At 43.7% G+C, this 16,577-nt stretch overlaps 1 protein-coding gene across 1 annotated transcript; it reads left to right on the top strand.

The window, feature by feature from the left end:
- Positions 1 to 1,334: 1,334 nt before the first annotated feature.
- CUZD1 (CUB and zona pellucida like domains 1) lies at positions 1,335 to 13,084 on the top strand. The gene is made up of 9 exons (XM_055345747.1): positions 1,335 to 1,416; positions 3,063 to 3,213; positions 5,078 to 5,292; positions 6,700 to 6,850; positions 7,182 to 7,399; positions 7,877 to 8,049; positions 9,296 to 9,687; positions 11,049 to 11,317; positions 12,909 to 13,084. The coding sequence occupies exons 1-9, from the start codon at positions 1,335 to 1,337 to the stop codon at positions 13,082 to 13,084; spliced, it is 1,827 nt and encodes a 608-aa protein (XP_055201722.1).
- Positions 13,085 to 16,577: the final 3,493 nt, after the last annotated feature.

The raw sequence follows: 16,577 nt of genomic DNA, 5'->3' as shown, positions 1-16,577 counted from the left end.
TAAGGCAGAAGTTCAGTCTATGCCTACCATTACCTCACAGGGCTGCAGGGAAGGTTCCTAAAATATTGGTCATCATTTTCCTGCTTAAAAAGTTCTATCTGAACTTAGAATACAATCCAAATGCCCCATCTGACCTACAAGTCCTTCACAATTGGACTATTACCTTGCCTCCTTACGTTACATCTCACTTCCCTCCCCTTTACTCACATCCACCTCGCTGGCCTGCCTTCCCTTCCTTTATAGACATGCCCAACTGATTCCTGCCTCAGGACCTTTGCACTTGCCCATTCTTTTTGCCTAAAATCACCCTCTAAGCCCACATCACAAATGAACGCCTCTCTCTTTCTTTTTGCTCAAATTTCATCTTTCTCACTTTCACCCTCATACTGCATCCCCCCTGCAATCTATCTCATCACCCTATTTTGTTATATTCATAGTACCTCTCACTATTTGTAATTTGTTTTAGTTTGTTCTCTGTCTCCCTCACTTAGTAAGTTCCATGGGGGCAGGGGCTGTATTTCTCATGTTTAGTTCCAAATCCCCAGACTGTAAAACGGTAGCTGGCAAATATTTTTTGAATAAATGAATGCGTGAAAAGAGGAATACAAGCTCCTTGTGAGCATGACCTCTTGATGTCACAGCTGCTGGCTGAGCCACTAGAGCACCGGTCTCACCGTGGACATCAGGATTCCTTTCTATGGTCTGCAAAACGTCATGCTCAAGGGACTTTGATTCATCGGCTTCAGGCTTTCTAGACATAATGGTTTGAAATCCTTGAATCCACTGAATCTGGACTTGCATTTCTTCCTTCCATCCTGTGCCACCCCCCTCCTCAGCCTCAGCACCCTGGCAGGCATCTGAGCAACTCAGCTGGACCCAGTTTGTCCAGGGGCCACACTACCTGCCTTCAGAATCCAAAGGCTTTCATTTGAGGACAAGAGCAGGGAAGGTGTAAGATAACAGTAGCGCCACCTGCTTTGAGATCTGAACAAACAACAGGGCGAAGGCTCAGCTACCGGTTGGTGCCGTGAAGGATGACTTGGAGCCCACCGTGGGCCGGGGCCTCGGAGATCCCCCATGAAGAGCTTTAGCTGGGAACTTTGTGTAGACGTTCCTGGAATGGACTGGGGAGAGTGAACACTCACTGGAGGGATTGCTGATAATCAATCAGGCACACAGCTGCTCTCTTCTCACAAGAGAAGTTTGGCCCTTGCATGGTCAACCTGACACATTTCCCTGAAGGTCTCCAGAAAGCCCTGAAGCCAGATAAGGAACACTTCTGCGAAGTATAAAACTCTCTGCTAACCCTTTAGGCTGTTCTACCCCTGGCAAAGATGGAGGCTGTGAGAAGGCTCATCATTTTAGCCTTCTTAATGGTGCCATGTTTGGCAGACTTGAACTTGACTAAGTCTGAAGGTAAGAAAATTGAACCTGTTGTTTTTTCTTCCTTCCTTTCTTTCTTTTTTCTTTCAAGATTTTATTTATCTGACAGAGAGAGAGAGAGGAAAGAGAGAGTGCACAAGTAGGGGGAGCAGAAGGCAGAGGGAGGAGAAGCAGGCTCTCCACCAAGCAGGGATTCCAGATCCAGGACCCTGGGTCATGACTTGACCCAAAGGCGGATGCTTAAGTGAGCCACCCCGGTGCCCCTATGCTTTTTTCTTTAATTGTCTTTGCTGGTATTTTTTTTTTTACTAATAAACATAGTAATAGTTATTATTAGGGGAAAATAAATGAGACTATTGTTACAAGGACATCACTTATCATCACAGATAATAAGGAAAACGGAAAGCTTTTTGTTTCTAAGTGAAGTTCTTCGCCCTTCGTTGGGTTCCATTATGAAGTATTTGATTTTCTTGTTCACGTTCCATTGTAGCTGTTCCTCCTCCTCTTCCTCCTTGTTTTGAGTAACAGCTTTTTAAGGATAAAATTCACATACCATAAAATTCAGTCTTGTAAAATGCAAATTTTACTAGTTTTTAGTATACACACAGAATTGTGCAACCATCACCGTTATTTAATTTGAGAACATTTTCATCACCCCAAAAAGAAACTTCTTACCAGTTAGCAGTTACTCATTTCTCCCAATGCTCTCAGCCCAAGGCAACCACTGATCTACTTCTGTCTCTGTAGATTTCCGTAATCTAGACAATTCATACAAATGAAATCCTATAATCTGTTGTCTTTCACTCAGCATGATGCTTACAAGGTTCATCCACACTGTACCATCCATCCGTAACTTCATTCCTTATTGCTGAATAATCTTGCATTGTGTGGAGAGACCCCATTTTATTTATTCATCAGTTGATGCACCACTTTTTGCTTATTTTGGCTGGTGCTGCTGTAAACATTAGTGTACACTTCTTTGTGTGAACATATGTTTTCATTCTTCTTGGATATATGCCTAGAAGTGGAATTGCTGGGTTTTGGTAACTCCCTGATTAATCTTTTGAGAAATTGTCAGATGATTTTCCTAGCAGTTGCCCCATTTTATGTTCTGATGAGCTTTGCAGGAGGGTTCCAATTTCTCCACATCCTTGTCAACACTAATTTATTTTCTGTTTTTGACTCTAGTTTTGTTTCACATATTAAATGGTGTGAAGTGGTAGCTCACGGTTTTGAATTGCATTTCCCCAGTAACTAGTGATATTGAGTATCTCCTTGTGTGTTAATTGGCCTTTATGTGTTCTTTGGAGAAATACTTATTTTGGTCATTTGCCCATTTTTTAATTGGGTTTTCTTTTAATTACTGAGTTGTAAGAGTTCTTTATATATTGTAGATATAAAGTTTCCTCAAAAAACCATCTTTCTTTAAGCTCTAATATAGTCTTTATTTTTTTATGCCCCATATGTAGAGAAATCATAAATACTTTCCCCCCAAGGACTCTAAGAGGGGGAAACCAATTGCCAAGGGCTTACCAAATTTGGAATGAGCTAAATACCATTCCCAACTATCTGCATTCTTGTCTGGATATTACATTGTGGGAGGTAGATTCCCAGTCCCTTGGGGAGGAGGAGGCCAGGGGTGGATGACTTTCCTCAATGTCAACTGTGATTTCTACCAGGCAAATCAAGCTGCCAGGCCAGTTTGGGAGGCTCCAGTCAATCAGATGCCCACAGAGCCCTAATCCTGAACCTCCATTCCAATGAGGACTGTACCTGGACACTAGAAAGACCAGAAAACAAAAGCATCAGAATCATCTTTTCCTACTTCCAGTAAGTAGAGGCTTTACTTCCTAATGAGAGTCGTTGAACTCTGGCCATACATATTTGTGTTGGAAAAATATCAGCTGGTCCTAGAGGTAGTGGTAAGTTACCCATGACCACGATGATGATGATAATGGTTGGTAGTCACTGACTGATGACTGGGCCCCTGACTCTGGTCACAGAGGTCCTGTGAAGTCAATGTGATTGTCACAGGCACAGGGAAGTTGGGATTTGTTTCAGGTCACATTGTAAGTGAAATGACTGGGATTAAGACCCAGCCGGTCAAGTTCCAGATTCCAGATCTAAAACGCTAAACTCATGGTTTTAAAGCATGGTGTGCATTAGAATTAGCAGGAGAGCCTCTACAAATTCAGATTTCTGGGCTGAACACCATACAATAAGCTCACAATTCTAGGAGCAGGGACTAGGCACCAGTGTTTTTTTTATTTTAAATTTTTTATTTTGAAATAGACACAACTGTCTTCTCTAAGTGCCCAGGTTATGGCAGCATGAGGACAAGCTGAGAATAGGGCACTGAACTACCAGAGTCCCTTGAGGCTTCAGGAGAACTTCCCCACTTAATGCTCTCAGCAACCCTCTGTCTAATCCCATTCAATGGGTAGGAAATCCCAGAGAAGTCACTTAATGTGCCCAAGTCACAGACTAAAACGGGTGGGAGAGGACCAGAATCCAAGCCACCTGGCTCCAGAGCCCAAAGTCTTACCCATTCCAGTGGTTCTAAAGCTGCGGAGTATCAGACACCTGGACCTGGAGGATTTTGCAATCGCACAATTGCCGGGCCCTGGGCCCAGGTCCCGATCCAGATGGGGCAGCTGGGGCCTGAGAATGTGTGTGCACAGGTGACAACCTCCCAGGGGCGGTTCCTGATGCCACTGCTCGCCAGGGTGACACACTGGGGGGCGTGGTCCCACACCACAGGAGTCGGAAGGGACTTCTGAGGGGACCTAAAGGAAACAAATTCTCTACTTCCTAGAATTCTCGGGCCCCTAAGAATCATGTACATTGTTCTTGGCACGTAGAGAAAGAGGACGGCAGCGGGGCAAGAGGGAGGGAGGGGAGACGAGCATCTCACAGTTCTTACATGCTCCCTGTGTGCCAGGCCTGTGCTAGGTGCTTCCTGGTCAGGACATTATAAACCTCACCCGGGACAAAAGCTGGGACAGCCCCAGTTGCAGAAGAGAGAGGAAAGGGAATAGTAAGCCTCTGGCCCAAAGTTACACAGCAGGTAGGGAACTATGGGGAAGGGGGATCCGGGTTTGTCCGCCGCGTGGTTCCCTCTCAGGCATCTTGGCCCTGGGTCGGAATTCTGAGGGCGTCTGGAGAGACCATCAGAAGGGGCAGAAGACAGCACCCTGGTGTGCCCTGTCCCACGTGGGGCCTGGGACCATGAATGAGGACACAGGGATGTGAGGGAAGGGAAGGGGCATCTGGGAAGAGGCTAAATTTGCTTTACCTGGAGAGGGGGCCAAGGAGGAAGGGCTGCTTCACCTTTCAACAGCCTCGGAATTCAAGTATCAAGGGGAATGAGTTCTAAATAAGGTTCCCTGCCCACGATTTCCACATGGGCATGAGGAACAGGAGGTGGAAGTCGAAGGAAAGGAGTCTTGGATTCCAGTCAGATTCTTGATAGAATCATTGACAAAGCAGTTCTGCTTCCTGAGGCATTTACAGACCGATGGTGTGTGGTGTGATGTTGGGGGACGTGGAGAGGTAATTGGTATTGGAGAGATTGGAATGAAAACAGATAAGCCACTGCTTTGCAAACTGGGATGCCAATGTGCACAACTGACTCCACTCTGAAACCCCCTTGCCTGGTGGCTCGTCTCTAACCACACGTGTGTTCTGTTCACAGGCTTGATCCTGATGGACCGTGTGAAAGTGAAAACATTAAAGTTTTTGATGGAAACTCTACCAAGGCGCCTCTGCTAGGCAAAGTCTGCAGTAAACATGACTACATTCCTGTTTTTGAGTCATCATCCAGTACATTAACGGTTCAAATAGTCACCGACTCTGTAGAAAGTCAAAGAACTGTCTTCATCTTCTACTACTTCTTCTCTTCTGGCACCTGTGAGTTCTCACTTATACATCCTATGCAGAACCACCTGCGAGCTTGGGACGTTACACTCCTGCATGGGTTGTTGTAATCTTAAGTCTGAGTTCTTTGCTTGTGAGGGCAGTGGTTCTCTAACTTGTGTGCAGAGAATCACCTGGAGAGCCTGTGAAAGCAGATTCCTGCCCACGCCCCAAGACTCTGCTTCACTGGTTCTGGGATGGAGCCCGTGAATTTGCCTTCTGACCAGCTCCCAGATGAGGGGTCATGGGGCTGATCGCATGGCTACATGTTGGGAGTGTGCTGTGTTATGGACCAATGCAGACTCTCCCGGTTTGGCCTGTTTTATAATAACCCTGAGATCCTTTGAAATGCCCGTTCAGGGACCGTTTCTCCCTCTGGTCTGATTCAGAAGATGTGCGATGGGGCTCGAGAAACCTTCATGTTTGACAAGTTCCCCAAGTGATTCTGACAAAGTTCGAAGAGCAAACGATGAGAAATGCTGACCTAACTTGTCAGGCAATCACATGTTAAGGGGGTTCTGCATTCACAGCACCCAGATTCTGCTGCAGCGCAAAGCAGAACGCCAGAAATTCTGCAAGTGGGTTTGTGAGCAAAGTTCCACTCTGGTTGGCTTTCTGAGGCCCAGAGATGACCACGTCACTCCTCTTAAACCACTGATTCCTTGGTGTTGACAAATCTCCAGAGTGGAGCATTCAGGGTTTTTTCCAAAGCCAAAGCCAGGCCACCTTTTCAGGCCTTCCCTCTGCATTCCCTCCCCAGGCCTCACCTGCATCCTATGCATTAGCCAACCTAGACTGTTTTCCGTGCCCCGAAAAGAGCCTTCTGTGTTGCCTGTTTCACTCATCCAGCTGCTTGCTTCCTTCCCGGGGGAGGGAGGGAGGGAGGGAGGGACCAGGGTGGCTTCCTGAAGGCTGCATCTGTGCTGAGCTGGAATGCTAGTGTAGGGTAGGGAGAGGTGGGAACCAGAGGAGGAGAACATTCCTGTTCTGCTGGAACCAGCAAGGTGAGGCGCTGTGGGAAGAAAGGACAGGCTGGCACAGCAGGTGACGTGGAGGTGGCTGATGAGGCTGGAAAGCTGGGCTGGGACTGAGTGAGGAAGAGCCTCCAATGCCAGGCCCAAGAGTGTGATGTCATTTTCTGTGACTTAGTCCAGGTGATGGAGGGTCTCTCTAGCTGGGGCAGATCTTACACTGTCATGCTGTCCTGAACCAGTGGTCAGAAAATCCCGCAATAAAGAAGGATGAAAACCTCGGTATTCCACCAATTCAAAAGATAGCAATGGAACAAAATTTGGGTGAGGGTGGGTGTTTGCTTATTAAGCTAGACACACCGCATAGAAACTAACTAAGCAAAGTCTCTGTCTTGACTTACATTCATGGTCACCCTCTCATCCCTGTCAGCTATTCCAAACTGTGGTGGCTACTTGGACAGCCCCAAAGGATCCTTTACCAGCCCCAATTACCCAAATGCGCATCCTGCACTGGCTTATTGTGTGTGGCACATACAAGTGGAGAAAGGTTATAAGATAAAATTAAACTTCAGAGACATTTTGTAAGTATTGTGGTCCATTTCTGCTGTGGGAGAAATGCCGTGAGCCCACCTGGCAAATGGGGATCCTGGGGGAGAAAAATTATGTGAACCCCCTCATAGAGGGTCACTTTTCACAAAACTGGCGTATAGAGAAAACACCAATACTATGTCATTGAACTAAGTTGACCATTTTTCTGAAGATTCTGAGGTCGCATCAGGGACTGGCAAAGCCCCAGGTTTGTCATAAACCTGAGATACCATTGTGAGGGAAAATCTTTAATCATTCAAGACTGGGCTATTGAGAATTGAGTTGGTTTGCAAAGCTTTTTCACCAGAGGCCCTACTTCTTTAGCATAGAAGCGGACGAACACTGCAGATTTGATTTCATTGCTGTCTATGATGGCTCCTCCACCACCTCTGGCCTGATGGGACAAGTGTGTGGCTATGTGAAGCCCACCTTTGAATCCTCGTCAGACTCACTGACGGTCGTACTATCGACAGATTACGCCAACTCCTACCGGGGTTTCTCTGCTTCCTATACTTCAATTTATGCAGAAAATATCAACACTAGTAAGTCATGTTCTTTAGCTATTTTGAGCTCTTGGAGATTGTGGCCATAGAAACTGCTCCTCGCCTCTTAGCCTACCTGTCGCTGTCCCTATTTGCAAGCCTGTACTATGTACTTTGGAATGTATATTCATAATCTGAAGCTTGAGAACCAGTTCGGTGCATTGCTTAGTACAAGAGGAAATTGATGGTTTTATTAATTTGGAAACGATTTCTGTAGGAAATACAGACTGTTTCCTGTAATGCCTTCCGTAAAGGCACAATAAAAAACAACAAATTTACAGATTTCAGTTGCAGACAGGGTCAGAGTGAACACTGTAAAAGGTGGATCAAGTACCCTGCTCTCTCAGGCTTCCGATCACTGTTTAAGGCAAAAGAGGTTTTGAGTTTTTATGTAGTCTTCTGTACACACAGCTTTTCAAGATCCAGAGTTCCTAGCTGTCATAAACATAATCATCCTTGTTTTGTTTTTCTGAACAGCGTCTTTAACTTGCTCTTCTGACGAGATGAGAATCATCATAAATAAATCTTACCTGGAATCATTTACATACAATGAGAATAACTTACAACTGAATGACCCAACTTGCAGACCAAAGATATCCAATGTGATAGACTTTTCTATCCCTCTTGATGGATGTGGTACAATCAAAAAGGTAAAAGTGAGACACCGAGCTGGGTTTTGTTGAACACCAGCAGTATGTCAGATCGTACTGATGGCGCAGAACTTGCTGGTGGTGAATGGCCTAGCACATGGTAAGCCTGTGTGAACATGGAAGCCCACTCACTTGTGTGGTGGCCTAACACACACACACACACACACATATTAGCACATTCATTTTCAGGGCAACTAGAGGTAGTTATCTTTCCCAAAAGGTGAAGAATTCTGAGAATTCAGTGAAGAGGGTTTGGACATCTATGTCCTGCAGGCATAGGAGCCTCCCAGTAAGACTTGTACAGAAAAGGATTAGATCACGTATTTAGGAAAAACCTAGCTGTAATTCTAGGATCTCCCTTCCCCTGTAAAGGGAGAAGATAAAAGCATTATCCTTGTTTCAGACACTAAGGACATAAGTTTGTGATTTGTTCTCCACTTTCTAGAACTTCAAGATCTCAAGCATTTACAACCCGTAGGTCCCTTTTAGGATGTCTACCCTAAAATTGTCACTCATGTCATTAAACAACAACCTTTTTGAGAAGAATGGCAGCTACTCCAGAGTCCATAAGGATAGAAGTCAATTGTTATTTTCTGCTCCAAATGAAGGAACACCTGGGCTGTTATCTGTGCATCCCCAGGGAAGGCAGCCTGGGGAAAACCTGTGGCAGGACTTCTGTCTGCAGACACTTGGGGAGCTGCACAGTGAGCCACACTAACTTGATGCTGCTTACAGAAGGCCGTACATTACAGGATCTCGGTTCCCTCTAGGGCTGGAAGTTTGCATTCAGAATTGTTTTTTTTTGTTTGTTTGTTTTTAAAGATTTTATTTGTTCATGAGAGAGAGAAAGGCAGAGACATAGAGGGAAAAGCATGCTCCCTGTGGGGAGCCTGATACAGGACTCTATCCCAGGATCCTGTTGATCACGACCTGAGCCAAAGGCAGACAGACGGTCAACCACTGAGCCACCCAGGTGTTCCCAGAATTGTTTTTAACATAACTGGAAAAAGTTCTGTCAAATTCTGTCTTCGAGTCTCAGCTGCACTCTGTCTCTCATCTGACAACTTTCTTAGAATATTTCTTAAATCACATTGAAGCTTTTAGTATCCCGACATGAAAGCTGCAGTCTTGTGATTTAAGAAAATTATGTCTCTACCTGCAGATGTTAATCATCTCTGCACTCTAAGTTATTATTGGATTTTTTTTTTTTTGCTATTACTGGATTTAATCCAATCTCACCCTGCAGGTAGAAGATCATTGTGTGACTTACACCAATATCATCACTCTCAATCCGCCCCCCACGTCTGAAGTGATCACCCGTCAGAAACATCTTCAGATTATTCTGAAGTGTGAAATGGAACAGAATTCCACTGTGGAGATGATGTACATAACGGAAGACGACATAATACAAAATGAAAGTGCGCTGGGCAAATATAACACAAGCATGGCCCTTTTTGAGTCTAGTTCATTTGAAAAGCCTATACTGGAGTCACCATATTACGTGGATTTGAACCAAACTCTCTTTGTTCAAGTCAGTCTGTATACCTCGGATCCAAATTTGGTGGTGTTCCTGGACACCTGTAGAGCCTCTCCCACGCCTGACTTTGCATCTCCAACTTATGACCTAATCAAGAGTGGGTACGTACTGATGGGGTGACATGCTTCTCTGAGGATCCGTAGTGACTTGAATGAAATAGTATTTTTTGTGATACGTGATTCATGAATGCATTCATGCATGTTTTTTTCTAGTACTGCTACCATGGAATTTAGTGAATGTAACCATATTATGAAATACAGTTACTATGTACTCATTACAAATAATTTAAGTTAAAGCATTTTTACAGCCACAGCCCATATCCAGTAAAATTTTAAGTATATTTCCAAAATATTTGCTGGTAGAAACACATTTATTTTTTGTCAAGAAGGCTTTATGTTTTTGTCCTTGCTTTTTTCCTCCACACTTTGGTTATTTTATTTTATTTATTTTATTTTTTTAAGATTTTATTTATTTATTCATGAGAGACACAGAAAGAGAGAGGCAGAGATACAGGCAGAGGGAGAAGCAGGCTCCATGCAGGGAGCCTGATGTGGGACCTGATCCCAGGACCCCAGGATCACGCCCTGGGTCAAAGGCAGATGTTCAACCACTAAGCCACCCAGGTGTCCCATACACTTTGGTTATTTTAAACAAAAATCACAAAAGATTATTTCACTCATTCCAGCTCTAGAACACAAACATAATGAAATTTGTAAAGCGTATGTGGTATTCTTTGGGGGAAAAAGGGGCCCCTGGCTGGTTCAGTTGGTAAAGCATATGACTCTTAATTGCAGGGTTGTGAGTTCAAGCCCCACACTGGGTGTGGAACGTACTGAAAAACAAATTAATGAAAATTTTTTTAAAACGTTCTTTTGAAAGGAAAATTTTCCTTTTTTTTTCTATGAGTTGATAGATTTTAACTACATCAGCCATACTGACACATTCACAGAAAGTGTATAAAGTAAGATGTTTGAGCTCTAATATATCCAAATCGATTTTCTAATTAATTCACATGGACTAAAAATGTTATTGCCGTAGGGAACTTTATTTTACCCAGGAATCAGATCCATAGCCTTAAACTCACTACAGTGTGAGCTAAAGACATTATCTGTTTTTTAAAATTTTTTTTTCTCTCCAAATTTGTATCTAAATTCTAGTTAGTTGACTTATCATGTAGTATCAGTTTCACTGTAATTTAGTGATTCATCCCTTATATACAACGTGCCTGATATCCTCTGATCTCGGAGGCTATGCAGGGTTGGGCCGAGTTAATACTGGGATGGGAGACATTGTCTTTCTAGAGAAATTTTTGATCCACAATCAGACAGTTCACACCCGATCTTAGCCAAAAGGCTGAGAAGCGATCAAATCAGGCAGTTCAAAGAAAACTTTGTATCATTTCTTTTCAGCATTAGAAAGACTGAACGTAAATCTTCTAAATGTGCTGTGAATTCTGTTCCAGATGTAATCGGGATGAGACTTGCAAGGTGTATCCCTTATCTGAACGCTATGGAAGATTCCAATTTAATGCCTTTAAGTTCTTGAACAGTCTGGGCTCCGTGTATCTACAGTGTAAGATTTTGATATGTGATAGTGGTGACCATCAGTCTCGATGCAGCCAAGGCTGTGTCTCTAGAACGAAACGAGACCTTTCTTCATACAAATGGAAGACTGATGCTGTCATAGGACCTATTCGTCTGAAAAGGGATCGAAGTGCAAGTGGAAATACAGGTAAGGAGAAAGCTATTAAGTGATCTAAGACCGCCTCCTGGTTCATTAAAATTTGCTCAGATGTATTCTTCCTTAAGCATGTACAGTTAAGAGATTTATGATATTTGTAGCGAAGCCCTAACTAAGGTAAGTACAAAAAATTAATTTTCCTTCTACTAGTTGATAAAAGGAAAACCATGTATGTTGTAAGCATATTAGGCTCTGATAATTCACCATTATTCACATGGCTTTTGAGTATAAATGTAATGTCCTCACTTCTAAAAACAACAGTTTCTCTCAGCTTCCTGACTTCTGAATATAGATACCATGGCAGAAAACAGAATCAAAAGCAATGTATTTTAACTCCTAAATGAGGAAAATCAGATGAACCAGCATCCCACACAAATCACCTTTTTTGGGGGGGGGAAAAACCCACAATTTTTTCAAAACAGAAAATACCATATTTTCAAGATAACCCTGCTTCTTTTTAAAGGTTGGAAACATGACCCCTGTCAGGTCAAATGAGAACAGGGTGATGGTGAATGCCCAAAGGACAAGCCATGGCTGACTGGCTCTGGTAGACCGTAATTACATAAAAACTATTTATAAGAATTTACCTTTTATGAAAATGATCCTGTCATAAAAGAATCTTATGTCCTCTGTCTTTATTATTATTTGAGTGGATTGTGAAGGAGTAGGATTCTAGTTTGTAGCAAAATATTTCTTTTTTTTTCAAATATTTTATTTATTCATGAGAGACGGAGGGGGGAAGAGAAGCAAGCTTCCTGCAGGGAGCCCAATATGGGACTTGATTCCGGGACCCTGGGATCATGACCTGAGCCAAAGGCAGACCCTTAACCACTGAGCCACCCAGGTGTTCCTGTAGCAAAATATTTCTATGACAAAAACAAAAGAATACAAACAAAAATGAAATCCAATAATTTAATAAACATGTTCACTAAAAAGACAATGCATCTATGGGTATTAGTCTAAATTAGTTGAAAATTTATGAATGAAAGTTATAGAGATATCATCCACATTAGAAAAATACCCTTTTCCTATTTCAAGAGAAGAACTAGTTGTTTCTCTATCAATCAAATACAGTTTGACGAGTATGGGAGATGAGTGACTATCAATGAATGGACTTACATTTCTGTTGGACTTTGATGATTGAATTCCACAAGTTTCTCACCTTATGTCAGGGAGACAAATGAACTATTTAAACAAACAAACGTAAGGACATCTTGTCTTTTAAATTAAGCAGAAGCATATACTAGGGACACCTGGGTGGCTCAGCGGTTGAACATCTGCCTTTGGCTCAGGGCATGCATCAGGCTCGCTGCAGGGAGCCTGCTTCTCCCTCTGCCTGTGTCTCTGCCTCTCTCTCTGTGTCTCTCATGAATAAATAAATAAAATCTTTTTTTAAAAAAAGAAGCATAAACTAATTGAAATATTTGCTAGCAGTACCTATGTGTGTCACTTTGGCATTATATATCCTACATTAATTGATGCAGAAGATTCACAGACTGTGGAGAGAGACACATTCATGACAATTTTGTAATGCCAGGTAGTACTTTTCTTTTAATGATTTTTATCTTGTTTCCAATTATAGGATTTCAGGATCAGATACACAAAGAAGAAACTCAGAGTCAACCTTTCAGCAGTCTGCATCTATTTTCATTCACGGTCCTTGCTCTGAATCTCGTGATTGTGGCCGTGATCATAACAAGGCATTTTGTGAATCAGAGAACGGACTATAAATACCAGAAGCTTCAGAATATGAACTAACAGGGTCAGCCTTCACTGAGACTCATTTTCCCTGAACACCAAAGGAAATGCTGCCTCGTGGCTACACGTTATAAATAAATTAGGAAGAGCCTCATTAACAATGACGTACAGGTCCTGCTGTCGCTTTGGTCAGAGCGTGCCGCGTTGCAGGGGTGATCGAAATGAGCAAACATTGTGTCAGTTAGATCTCCTGCTAAAGAACGAAAGCCACCAAAATATTGAATGAATTAGGAACATCCTTTTTCATGAGCGCAAAACCTTCTGAGTAAACTTCAGGTGAAAAGAAAAGGTTGTTTTTACTTAAATCTACAGCGTTAGATGTATTTGTTTCCTAGATGCAAATATGCTCCCTTTTGAAATGTATCTGAGAGTTAATAATTTCTGAGAGCAACTGTGATGGAGAGAAGTGCCGTGTTATTTATTCCCATGCCTCACTCTAAGACCGAACCTCAGCATTTTACAACTTGAACACATCTCAGGAAAGGGCTCTGGAAAGAGGAAAGCTATTTTATGATCTAGGAATAGGAAAGCAGAGCTTGACTATAAAGGGGGGCCCTTGTGTGTAGTTTCTAGGTTAATGAATGAAGACAACAATTCTCTTCCCATTTACCATCAAACACCAAAGCCAAACGTAACCCTAACAAGGAGTAGTCAGTTTCTGGCTGACACTGACACAACAGGAAAGGCCTTGATGCGCACTCAGGTTGCGCATACCAAACATCATATTGAATTCTTTGTTGTAGATGGACAGTATGACTCTACCGGTTCATCACCCAACACCACCATGGTCTCAGGTTCTGATGCACAACCAAGGAGGCACCCACATTTCTGAATGCCCAAAGACATTCTCCTTGACACCCATGCACATGGATTGGGTACACAGTATGCCCGGGGCGTACATCACGAGTAAAACAGCATCTCTACCTTCCTTGAACAAGTTGTTAGGGACCCACTGGGTTTCCAGCTCCAAATGAAGGTAGATCTTCCTCATTTTCTTTTTAATATTTCCACTCAGATCTTCTAAGCACTTCCCCCAAATGGCCATGTAGTTGAGCCTCTTCTGCATTTGTCTGTATGACTAAATGGAGATACTGCGAGCTTCTTTTCTTTTTTATTGTATTGTATTTTATTTGTTTATTTATTTATTTATTTATTCATTTGCAAGCTTCTTTTCTAACCTAATGTGAAAGCTCTTAAGAACTAAATTAGAATGGGCAAATCAAATTCAGTAAAGACAGCACTTAAGAAGTGTCTGATCCCTGGCCCCTCTGCCATCTTTCCATCAGGAACTGAGTGGACACATGCCGGTGGCCAGGCCCCAGGGGCTACCCAGAGGCATGCCAGGAATAGCAGTGTCATACTAAGAAAATCATGAAATATAGTGACTCAGTAGACAGTGTAAAACTGTATCATCATGAATCAAAAAAAGCTTCGCAGTGGAGCTATTGAGATATACTAATGTGTTAGAAGTTTAAAGTAATATATATCACCAATAAAAAAATTAAAGTAATATATATCAGTAAATAATTTCCTCAGGAGAAACTATGATAAAGTAAGTAAAGGTCGTATATCTGGAGTTGGTGGCCTGGGTTTGAGTTCTTCCACTTACCTGGTAGGCTACCTTGATGAGGTCACCTTCAGCCTTGATCTGCACAATTTAAAAGAGTGAATGCTGCTGACCAGCCCACCCCCCATCCCAGCCCCCAGAGTATTGCAGTTGCAAGGATTCAGTGAGGACATGAGGTGTGGTTGGGCTGTGTTTCACCTGCCAATGAGGAGTCTGCTTCCTCAGGCCACACCTGGTACTGACCATCATGGGTTGGGTCCTATGAAACAACATCCAGTAGAGGGGTTTGTGTGCCCAAGGATTCCTGGGGCATGGGCCTCAGCCCAAGCCCTGTCAGTGGGGAGGGAAGTGGGCCAGGGCAGGGGGGTTGGGGAATGATGAAGTGGCTACAGCAGAAAGCCCGGCGAACCCCACGGAGTCCTGGGCTGGGTTGGCCCTTCAGAGAGACCCTACATGGGGCTTGGTGCTCTGGCCTTTAAGTGCCTCTATGGACTTGTCATTGGTGGGAAACTGTGAATGTGGACAAGGCAGCTGCCTTGAGTGGAGGGAATCCCTGCAGGGCAGGGGGGCTGAGAGCCATCAGCCACCAACACTCCTGGCAGCTTGAATGACTGATGGCACCGAGGGAGATGTGCGGGTCATACCAGAGTGGTCACCATGCTCGCTTCCTAAAAGCAAAATTTTCAGAATATCTCACCGCATTAAACTCCGACTCTATGCCACATTCAAGAGATGTGTTTAACAAAGCATTTCAGCAAGGCTAAAATTAAAATGGGCGAAAATACCTACATGTGCGAACAAGGTGGGGAGGTCACCTTGTTTCCACTGGGCAGGGTGGAAGCCAGGCTACCCCTGTGGCCTTTGCTGCCCCTCCTCCCAGGAAGGTGGATTTGCCACATTACCTCTGGGTGGGGTAGAGGTCCTGGCTCTAAACTACGTCTCCTCTGATACCACCCCTGAATAGTCTCGGAGGGGTGCTAATACCTGCCAAGTGGGGTTAGAAGTCCAGGCTCCCCACCAGGTCTCCACCTGACATGGGGGATGTTGGGGAGGTCCTGATTACTGCTCAGAGGTGATGCCACCCTGGGGAGGGGAGGGAAGATGTAAGGGATCCAGAGGGCAGGTGGAAATCTGGGCTCCCCACTTCACCTTTGTGGGCTAGGCTGGCAGGAGGGACATAGTTTTACCCATGGTGTTAGGAACCACGCAGTTACTGGGTAAAGTTCACTGTCTTGCCTGGTTACCCCTTTACCCATCCTTTAGCTAGAGAGAACAGGCTTCTCTTGGGGCTTTTTTTTTTTTGTCCCCACCATTGGTGTTTCTGGGTTGCAGGTTTCTCCCTACTAAGTGCATTTTGATCCAGTGCATGCAGTGCTCAGCAGTGGCCACGGCTTTCAGATTTCCACGCTCCTCAGAACCCCCTGGAGTGTTTTGGAAGGGGCAGCTTCCCGGCTCCCATCTGCTGAACCGCACCTGGAGACGCTGACCTGGAAGTTCTCTGGACACTTGTTTATTTGTTCTTAAAAGTTCAGTCCTTTCATTGTCAACTCTTTTCATGTTAGTCATTTGTTAAAAGCTCTAAGATGCCACCTTTGGAGGCTGTTAGCCCCCCACTTCCTCAACACATATGGATAGATGCAGTTAATGTGCCGATAAGCTTCTGAAAGGAGAAGCTGTAGCAGTTCAGTGCTCCTTGGAAAACTCCTCAATTCATGTGAAGTAGATGCGTGATGCTAAAATCACGTGACTGAAGATGAAGGTACTCGGTGACAAATGATTAACTTTTGATTTAAAGATGCTGCCTTCACCAGATTGACCAGCAATTACATTCCATCAACTTCTACCAGGTATAAGCAGGGAACACCATCAAAATACCTGCCAGTATCCTATTTTTATCCAGATGATTGTTGATCTGGAGACAGAGAC

Source organism: Nyctereutes procyonoides, unplaced genomic scaffold (genome assembly GCF_905146905.1).
Source record: "Nyctereutes procyonoides isolate TBG_1078 unplaced genomic scaffold, NYPRO_anot_genome, whole genome shotgun sequence".
Taxonomy (NCBI): Eukaryota; Metazoa; Chordata; class Mammalia; order Carnivora; family Canidae; genus Nyctereutes; species Nyctereutes procyonoides.
This window is presented reverse-complemented; position numbering and strand designations above follow the sequence as displayed.

Coding starts and splice junctions, on each gene's coding strand:
- CUZD1 (XM_055345747.1), top strand. CDS start 1,335: ATGGAGGCTGTGAGAAGGCTCATCATTTTAGCCTTCTTAATGGTGCCA. Junction 3,214..5,077: donor ATCATCTTTTCCTACTTCCA/GTAAGTAGAGGC, acceptor TTCTGTTCACAG/GCTTGATCCTGATGGACCGT. Junction 8,050..9,295: donor GATGTGGTACAATCAAAAAG/GTAAAAGTGAGA, acceptor CTCACCCTGCAG/GTAGAAGATCATTGTGTGAC.